The sequence below is a fragment of the Lottia gigantea genome (genome assembly GCF_000327385.1).
Source record: "Lottia gigantea unplaced genomic scaffold LOTGIsca_50, whole genome shotgun sequence".
Lineage (NCBI taxonomy): Eukaryota > Metazoa > Mollusca > Gastropoda > Lottiidae > Lottia > Lottia gigantea.
In genome coordinates this window covers 243,024-254,224 of record NW_008709716.1, presented here as the reverse complement: position 1 = coordinate 254,224, position 11,201 = coordinate 243,024, and the positions used below count along the sequence as shown (strand labels likewise).

Sequence of the window (11,201 nt, the reverse complement as noted above, 5' to 3'; positions counted from 1 at the left end):
AATCGGCCATAGAATTAAGATTAATAACGATATACATAATTTCGTTGAAATATTTCAATCACACCGGAAGTTATTCAACCGGAAGTGAAAATCGATTTTCCACTTTAACCGGAAGTGACGCAAAAATTTTGAATACGTCAAACTGTTTGCATTAGTGACATGCATCTTTTATCAAAATTTCAGATTAATCCGAAAAAAAACTGAAAAATGGTCCAAAAATTTCGAAAATCGGCCAAAAAATGTCTGCGACAAATTTTCGAATTTTGAAACTGCTATTCTGTCAGATTTTAACAGTAGATTCCAAAAATGCAAATCCAAAGAAAATCGACCGAAAAATACGACTTCTAGAGCCGATTATCTATTCTTGCACATATTGAACTGTGGCACTTCCGGTTTTGCAAAAAAGATCCAAAATATATTTATGCACATCGTCGCCTATATCTAAGGTTCGTGAATGTTGAATGGTTGCTGCAACTATTGTAGTCTAAGCTGAAGAAGGTGTGTAAAAATCGGAAAAAAAAAAAAAAAAAAAAAAAAAAAAAAATTGACATTTCGATAACAAACTGGGACTTTGCTGAAAGCAAAGTCCCACAAAAAAAAATTTGCAAAACAAACACACTTAGTTTTGTATTTTTTATTATTTCAAATTGTGTATTTTAGTCAAGTCACAGACATACATTATAAATATTAAAATGTAGACTAATGACAATCACACCAACTAATTGTTTTTTTATAACAAACAACATATACATACAAATAGTAAACAAAATATAGTTTTCTATATTAGATATTTCATTTTAGTACTTTTCTAAATGAACTATTAACATATACTAATACATAAGTATTATAGAAACAGCAAACTCATAAGAATATATCAAGCAAAGTCCCCTATCAAGCAGTTATTAATTAGTCCTATGAAAGTCAAGTTGAGCTATATTAAAATCTAGATTTGCAATAATTCATAAGGCCAACCTGGTTGATAGTAATTAAACATTAGATATTGCAAATTTATCATTCTTGAGATGGAATGGAATTTTGTGAGTGCTTTGGAACATTTTAATTACTTGTTTAGTTTCAAAGTGATGAAATTTTATTTCATAAATGACTTGTCCATCATAATAGAAGAAAAAAATGGAATAATATTTCAAATTACTTCAAATATTCTTTATGATGATTTCAAACTTAATTTTCATCTCACAAAAATATTTTGTTTCCTGTTTTCTGAACAATCTATATGAACAATGAAACATTTCTTTATCAAAATAAAATATCACTTGACTATATTAAAAAAAAAAAACTAATCTTATGACGTCAATGAAATCTCCCTGCACTAACAATTTTCTTATTTTAGCAGAAATTAACTTGAATGGCTAGGTGATACTAAATATCATAATTAAGAATATGGAATTGTTCAGTTCAGTTCAATATTGTATTTATTGATAGAGAATCATATTTAGCAAGCTACAGTTAGATATTTTCAGGTTCTGTCTAACTTGGTAGGAAGATTAATATAACTAATATGACTTAGAATCAACAGATGTGATCTAGAGAAATTTTATAGATCATTATCATATGAGAAGAAAAAATAAACTTTTAAAAAATAAAATAACATTTCTTTTTCAGCTTATTAGACCAGCACTTCTTAACAGATAGACTATTATACATAAATTTCTTATTAACACATATACACAGATAAATAAAACTTACAATAGCATTTAAAGTTGTTCTTTGTGAATAGCTAACAGGAAAGCCAAGATAAATTCTATTTGTGAAAATGGTTGCCACCAAAGTTTTATCAATTCTATAAATTACACTTTTTCCAAAAGACAAAATATTACAACCGAACTATTCAAGCCATCATCTATGATAACATACTTTTAAATAAAAATGTTACATTATATAACCACACGAATATGGTGCTAAAAAAATTAAGATTAAATGGACTAAATTTTTACATATGGAAATGCATTTGATCTTAGAATAGATATAAGCTTGGCAATTACTAGAAGAATAATGTTGTTCTCTTACAATAGATACATATTTGAAACATTAACTTTCTTGTTATTTTTGTAAATGAAAATACTTTGTTTTTCATACCACCATATCAAAAGTTAAATTTAAGTTTAATGGGGTTTATAGATTATATAATAGCAGGAGACCAGAAATAAATCTTTATTTAATATAAAGTACATTAATTGGTTCATTCCTCATTCAAACTATATATTAACCTAACATATTCTTTAGTTATCATTCCAGTTACATTTATGTCCACTTTGCCACATGTTCCAAAATAACAAATCAACATAATCATCAGCAGTATGTTCACAATTACCCACATGGGCATTCAATCAAGAGCAAAAGGAAAGAATTTCAAACTAATTTAACATAAAAAAATTTTCAAACAATTGAAATATAAAACATTGGTTAAGCTGACAGAACTTTTGTCCTTCCATATCAATTTACTACATGATTTCTTTTAAATTAACTAAAGTAATCTACAACCCAATTCATATGTACATTCAAAGGTTTTATATTGTGGTTTCATGTCAAGTTTAAATAAAAATCACAGAGATCCAAAATTAAAGATCATTATCAGAACATATCACAAAATTACTTTAAAATAAAGTGGATACCTTGTTTTCATGTTTTGAATCATCTCCGTATGTGCACAAATATATCAGTTCAGCTAGATAAACTTATAATTTTTTCATGTCTTTCTTTACTTCAGAATGGTTTGTCGATACAAGAAATTTTTCAAAACATGTTTTACACATTATATCTTGTCATTTATCCATGTTAAATGTATTGACATGGGTAAAGAAACAGTTAGAGACAAGCCATAGTAGAATCAACATGTGTAAAACAAAATATTAATAGTATACCTCATATCTAAAGATTAAAAAAATTGACACAGAAAAAATTATTATAAACCTGATTAAATGAGGTAGCCTAAACTCTATCTCAATGTTTACCAAATTCACTAATTCATTGTTTATACTTTTACCTATGCTGTAATCAACTACCAACTATTATAAACAGTTCTCTGATAGACATCTTCTAATATTAAGTGACAGTATTGCTATGTAAATTTCATGACACCCTATACTTCAACAGGGTGAATCCGTGGATTCTCTACAAGATATAAGATATGACAGGAGCACTGATCCTAACCAAGTAACTTACTTGAGAGAGAGAAAAACCCTTTACCCATTGCTTTATAATAGCAGCCTGAAACATAACTTTAACAACATTATTTTGCTTCAAATTTAGCCAATCCAAATTCTTTCAACTACATCATAACCATTATCATATTTAATGTACACTATTTAATGTTCAGTCAGTTAGTCAATGTATACTATTGATATCAATATTATGTAATTATGTTATATGTTATTATACCAAAAACACTAACAACTAATCAACACCAATTATATTCATAACTTATCAGATCAAAACCAGGTTGTTAATTGATATTCAATCACCAATAAACAATTGATATATGTTTTTTGTCATTGAAATTCAAAATTGAAGTCAGAGTGTATAATATTATTGCTTACTGACAGCAGTGCAATAATAGAACAACTGGTCTATGACTTATTGCAACGATTTAAACTGAATTAAAGGGATAAATTTCTCTTATTAGCTTATGATAGAACTGACTGGTAGATTAACATAGAAAGGGAGAACCCTGTAATCTGGTCTTTTAAAGAAAATTAATTTGTATAATTATCTTAAAAGGATCATGAAAATTGATATTGTTAATTTCTTATGTTCAGTAAGATACATCCATTCTATCATCAGCTGATGAAAACTAATCGTTTTTTATCCCTTCAATTCACATAAATTAGACTAGCTCTGAGGTCATTATAGATTTTGAACACGAATATTTGGCACAAAATGACCATAATTTAAATATTGTAGAATATGGCAAAGTAGGAAAGGAAATTGTAGCAAATCTAGGTAAATTACTGAGCCTTTAAAAGTGAGAAAACCTGGTTCAGACCTAATACATAAACTACAAATTGATAACAACAATATATAATATATCAAAGATCTGGTGAAAATATGAGACATGTGATATTTACAATATGATACAATGGTATATATAAATATATATATATATAACATGCTGAATGAACTACCATGGTACATGTAGATGTAAATTCCGCCCTAATACAGAACGAACATCTGTAGAAAATCTTAAAGCATCTAAAAGTGGTAAGAGACAGAGTAAAGCTGTATCTGTTGCATCACTAAACCATGATTTTATTGGTATAGCATTATCTGAAATATACGAAAATATTCATGAAATATAAATTAAAAAACTTTAAATTTAAAAGAAACTGTCTTAATACAAATTAACCAGGTAATGGGAGTTGGGATATGATATTGTTATGTATTTGTCAGACATTGTTTGGCACTTGAAAAATATTAGGGATTTACTCTTACTCTAGCTTCAACATGGCATTAAAATTCTTTCTTATTTAATAGCCAGATTGAAAAAAAAATTGTTGAGATGGTAAAATCATTGTTAATTTTTTAACATTGTCAATCAGGAAAATATCTGAGTTTTTGTTCACTATAAAACTCAGTTTTAATTCTGCTTTTAACACCTGATGTAAATATTTCAAAATATGCAAAGTAAATCAAAACTCATAACTAATCAATCACTCAAATAGTATTATTAGGGAAACAGACTAATTATATATACTTACTAGGATATGAGCGATAAGCTACAGGTGAATTATCTAATATAAAGATACTCGAGAGATCTGGATTTATAGCAGATAAATCTTTTGTATAACTTCCTAATATTAGATTACAATGCTGAAATTATAGATAAATTACTGCTGAGAAATATCCTATGTAAGAGTTAATAATCTGATTTTTTCTTGTACCTTCTTATAGTGCTAAATTTCTGCTATTAAATAGCACTTTTAAGAATACAAGTCAAAATACCATTTAAGTCATAGTACGAGTAATAACTAAATGGAAGTGACAAAATTCTACAGTTGAATGGTACATTTGCGGAAAATTGTAGCAGAAAAAAAATGATATAGATACCAAAAATTAAGTTCTACCAGCTAATAGAGGCAATATTTAGATGATTATTACCCTATAGGTGTATTTTACAGGTAGAGGTTGAGATCCAGAGTTATGAGGGTTTCATACTTAAAGTCTACTTGAAGAAGGGAAGTAAGTCTGATAAATAACCATACAGGGTATCTATATTTAAATACATACCTGCCTATAGTACCGTCTTTTTAAAATACCCCTATTATTATCAAGTTTATCTGCTACTGCTGCACCATATATTTCCATACTAGCAGTAAATACCACTAAATCATACCATTGACTAACCTATAATCAATAAACAGTCATGGATAGTTAAAAGATTGTCAATGTTGTTCAGTAACAGATTCAGTTCACAAAGGGTCCCTACAGGGTTCTACACCACTGGTGAAATTAATTCAAAATGAAGAAAAGTACTTACTATTTGTAGAAAATAATCTACATGAGGTCTTTTATGAACAAAAAATCTGACTGGATGCCTATCTATTGTAACCTAAAATAAAATATATACCTTACAGTTATGTACGTCAATTTCAATCTGTATTCAAATGCATACACACATACAAGTCTTTAACACATCAGAACATAGGTTCAAATACTGAAAACAAATCAAATATAAATTACCTTTAAAACAAAATCTGGAGGTACACCTGGTTTAACTGTTTGTCTTAAAACACCATCATGATGAGAATGTATTAATGTTTCATCTAAATCTAAAACTAATGTTTTTCTTTTTAACATACCTGGAAAATAAAATGCTTGTTATAATTTTTACAACCCTCTTTAAACAAGGAATCAATTTTTTATATTGTTATAAAAAGGCTGAAATGACATGTTCAGAGAAGCTTATGAGTACAGATTTAATCAGGTACTTCTAACTGAAACTTTAGTACTACTAGTACCAATACACAAAATAAAATATATCCACTAGTCTAGGTTTGATAACTCATTCTGCTGTAAATAATTGTTAGATACCGGTATGCAATCAGTTAAGAACTCCTGCAAGTTTCATTAAGTAATATAGATTCAGGATCAAGAATTTGACAAACATATGGGCAAATTGAAGCTTACTGACAAACTTTCACACAATACCCCTATAATTACGTTTTCCTTATCTCCTGTAGTGTTGAGGTGAAATGAGGCTCCTGTAGCGTAATTCCTTATGCGATACTGTTTAGTTTCTCAACAAAGTACCAGATAAAATTAAGTTATGGACCATTTTGTTGACATAGAAAATATCAAGCTTATATTATCTTGTTACAGCAAGATTTGTTCTTTTATACATATGATTAACAATAAGTTAAGACATAGAATTTGACAGGCTATGAAACTAACTTACTAAGTCTATGTTTAGATAAAGGTGATAAAGGTATATGTTCGTATCTGACAGTTTGATGTTGTATAATCTAAAATATAGATAATATATAAATCAATACAAGGCTTCTCTTTATCAAATGACAGTATAATCAACATTAGTGAAAATAACAATAAATCCACTATATCAAATTAAAACTAACATGTCACTAAATGTCCTTAAAATCTTTCGTAATTCATAGCATAGTAACTGCACTTACTCAAATTTGTTCTCTTCCAGTCTACGATTAATACATTGCGGTATAAGGTTCTTTTGTCACCAAAACCAAACAATGTTTTATTGGGATTTAATACAATACTTAAGAAAAAAAAAATTCAGATTTCAGAGAATATGGTCTAGTGTGATAAAAGTTTCCTGGTATAAATTGTTATTTAACATATTAAATTGAAATGAATCGATGCAACAAGTTTTGAGTTTCGCCAACATATTGTATGTAGCATTTTTTATAGGAAATTAGGTATACAATGTTTTTATCGATGCATTAGATGTTTCAAAATTTTACCATTTTTCTTGTTTTAGAAATAATAACGTGTATGTATGTGCTTAACCCATTTAAACTCTATCTTACAAGCGACGTCTACGCTACTTATGACAGGAAGTAGGTCTCCCTCAATGTTCGTCTTGACAGACGTTGTTAAAAAGGACGAGGATGTCATATTTTGCACGGCCATGTTAATAAAATAAGATATTACTTGTCATTGGATATTTCAAAGACACAAGAAAGGTCATAAGAAAATGCATGCAACAAATGGCTTCTTTCTTGGCAAAATTACTCACCGCACGCGCCTGTCGACGAACGCAGTAACAGATGAAACTCCATATTTTTGCTGCTAAAACAAAGAAACCTCGTAATCCCATACCAATATACTTAATCATTAGTATTTTCTGTATTTGTTACAAAGATTCAAATGAATAAAATTCAATGCCAAGAAGTGTTAATTTAGTAAAAATGCCTTTAGGCTTGCAGAATTTTGTTAAAATTACATTTAGCCACCATTGGCATCCCAGAATTCCTAATCACTGGTGAGCGGAAGTACTGGACCATGTATAGATATTAAAGCGTCTATAGTAACAAATTACAACAATGTATTATTAGGTACTAATACATAACACTATGTTTAATCATAACTAAATATTACTTATCTGTTTTTCTAAATGTTTGTAGGAATTTTTCTACGGGTGAAATTAATATGACTAATCTTGCGCATTCCATGACAGGTGCCTTAGCCTATCATACTTGTAAGGGGCATAACCAGTGAACACAGAACTATCCCACATATAGTTTTGGGTCAGTTTGTAGGACTAGGGAACTGTTTTTTTCAAGATGGAAACGACATTGAAAGGAATAAACATAAGTTATTCTACCCTGACTCTGAACAATGCAATAATCGTTCAAACTATTTGGACAACATGAAATAGGCCTACTATTATCTCTTGATCTTTCTTGGAGCTACCTCCAATGTGCAATATATCGATACCCAGATAATGCCAGAGATTATGATTATCGGTGGGCAATTTCCTTTTTCGATGTATATCACGATTATCTATTATTTTATTTATATATATATGAACTATGGTGGTCAATTGAATGAATGAAGTGAATATGACGTCCAGGGCAATTGTATGAATGAATTGAATTTTCATTATTGACTATTTTTCAGTGGGGGGACACTATACATAAAGTTAGAAACTAGGGGGGAGGGGGGGAGGGGGGGGGGGGGCATGTAAAAATATGCCCCTACTTAACAAACCCCAGCTGCAGGCTTAACAACTTTTGATATTTTTAATAAATTGTCTAAATTTCCTGTTTACATGCATATCAAAAAGATTTGCAAACAGAAGTTGGGGGTCACCAAAATACAAGTGTATTCAGGTCACACTAAAGACTATTTTTCAGTTTTATAATTGAATAGGTATTTATTTCTCACTGAAAGTATAATGTAAGGTTTATTCACCACTCCTTGTTTATTCACTTAGGTTACTTCTTTACTTATTGTATATATGAGAGGTTTTTTTCCCAAATATAGTGTCTGATTACACAAAGTTGTCTATGCATTTTCACATTTTTCTCGCATTACATACATGGGCATAGTCGGCATACATGTGCAAACTTGACTCTGATATAACCACTCATCTATTGTGGATTGTATAAGGCAGAATGTGCTATTTATTCTGATAAAGCATCCAGCCCTGTCGTTAGGGTGGGGTACATGGGGGCTGGGTCCCAGTAAGTTAGAATTAAGCCCCAGCAAAACATTCTTCAGTTCAGCAGAGATTGATTCATTTACAATGTCTTTGTACAAAATAAAAAGGATATAGATTTTGATATGTTTGTAGCACCTCAAAATGGTCAGAAATGAGTTCTCTGGGCCTTTAATTCTTCAAAGTTTCTGAGTACAAAATCTGATCCCCAATTCATTACTGGTTACGAGGCTGAGAGCATCATCAATATATGGACTGAAAACTGAATTTGTATTATATGTTTTGATTATACATGTTATTGGTTTATATGATTTTTTATACGCCCACACGTAAGATGGGCGTATATTGTAATCACCCCCGTCGGTCCGTCCGTCCGTTCACATTTGGCTCGTGCTCACTCTACAGGCTACAGTTCTTTATGGATTCTTTTGACTTTTATTTTGTATGTCAATGTTGTTATGAAGATGATCCCTATTGATTTTCGTGATGATCGGATAATTTTTCACCGAAATATCGTGTCTGACTTGACGTTTTTCTCTATTAGCTATATTGTGCAACTCGTGCTCACTCTACAGGCTACAATTTTTTACAGATTCTTTTGATTTTTATTTTGTATGTCAATGTTGTTATGAAGATGATCCCTATTGATTTTTCGTGATGATCGGATAATTTTTCACCGAAATATCGTGTCTGACTTGACGTTTTACTCTATTAGCTATATTGTGCAACTCGTGCTCACTCTACAGGCTACAATTCTTTACAGATTCTTTTGATTTTTATTTTGTATGTCTATGTCGTTATGAAGATGATCCCTATTGATTTTCATGATGATCTATCGATTTTCATGATGATTGGATAATTTTTCACCGAAATATCGTGTCTGACCTGACGTTTTACTCTATTAGCTATATTGTGCAACTCATGCTCACTCTACAGGCTACAATTGTTTACAGATTCTTTTGATTTTTATTTTTTATGTCAATGTCATTATGAAGATGATCCCTATCGATTTTCACGATGATCGGATAATATTTCACCGAAATATCGTGTCTGACTTGACGTTTCACTCTATTAGCTATATTGTGCAACCCTGTAGTCACTAAAGACTGTTTAATCATTTCTGAAAGCTGCCAGTGGGCGTATGTTACCTTGCCTGGCAAGCTATCTTTTGTATGTTTATTATTTTCTTTGAATGTGAATCATTCAATATTAATTAGATGAGTCCCAATTTCCCGAGTGAAAATAATGTTAATTTGAATTATTTGTTCTCTACAAACTACATTTCTGTTATACACAGAACATAATAATAATCCCAACTCCAAGATTGATACCTTTTAGAATTTGAGATATAGATATTTACTGACTTTTTATATTTCTTTTGTGTGGGGCAGTATGAGAGATCTTTGGGAAACCTTTAAATATATTACAATTTCTAAAACTATGTAACCTCTTGTCAGGCTAAAAGAAAAGATCGTTTGTTTTATGACAGCTATCAACAATGGCAACTTTAATGCAAATTAACCTAGATTATATCTATATCAATGTCTAGGATTGTTGAATATGATGGTGTATAATTTGAATTTCAAATATTTACTATTTCATTCCATTTACCTACTGAAGTCTAAATATTATACAGTTTGGAGAAAAAATAATTTCCTTTTGAAAATTAATGAACCTTGTTCGGGTTATATTGGTGAAATCAATAGCATTGCTTTTTGAAATGTTGAAGACTCTGATTTATATTCCCCTTTACACCTGAAACTGTTGAATTATTTGTCGTGGCCTATTTATATAGTCTGTGGAGGCCAGGTATATTGTTGACAATGGGTTGACATTTCAAGCTTTATAGATTGTTGGTTAAGAGATATATAGGATAGGATATATGATATACACCTGCATTGTTTAAACGACAAAACCTTATTTTAAATCAGGTAAAAATTGTTTGAAATACACCTCTATTGTTATATTTCTAATTACAGACCTTGATTTAAATGAATGATGTGATTTAATGACATGTTTATTAATCTCTTTTCTTATTTTAAAAACATGTGTGATTTTGTATGTCAGTATATTTGTGTGATCTTCATATTTGAATGTAGGTAGGAAGTTCTATCCCTAATCAGGACAGTGAGTTTAAAAAACTTTTTTCTCTATGATGAAAAGTAGGAACATTATTAATTCGGCACTTTAGATTTATTCCCAAAATTTAGTGAATGTTACTGTTGGAATAAAATATGCATAATGTACATTTTTAAGTTGAATTTTAAGGAGAGGCAAAAAAAAAAGTGTAAGATGGCTAAAATAAACTGTCCCATTTTATTATTAATATTACACCAAGGTTTTTTAAAACTAAAACATGTTTTTTTATTTATCTATAGAAATATTGGGAGAGAGATAGAGATATTTTTTTTGGGTGACAAATATTAAATGGCCATTCAGAGTATTATTTTAGTGAATATGATAGGCAATTAACCTTTATATCTGTTCTAATTTAAAAATTTAAATGCTTTAGGGATTTAAGTTATGTTTAAACAAGTAATATTAGCAATGA

The 11,201-nt window shown here is 29.7% G+C and overlaps 1 protein-coding gene across 1 annotated transcript; it reads right to left on the bottom strand.

Annotated features, from left to right (window-relative positions):
* Positions 1 to 4,101: 4,101 nt before the first annotated feature.
* On the bottom strand, positions 4,102 to 7,306 carry LOTGIDRAFT_193070 (hypothetical protein; the record flags this gene model as incomplete). Its single annotated transcript, XM_009062200.1, has 7 exons — positions 4,102 to 4,284; positions 4,716 to 4,827; positions 5,245 to 5,361; positions 5,495 to 5,566; positions 5,698 to 5,816; positions 6,413 to 6,479; positions 7,226 to 7,306. The coding sequence occupies 7 exons, from the start codon at positions 7,304 to 7,306 to the stop codon at positions 4,139 to 4,141; spliced, it is 714 nt and encodes a 237-aa protein (XP_009060448.1). The 3' UTR covers positions 4,102 to 4,138.
* Positions 7,307 to 11,201: the final 3,895 nt, after the last annotated feature.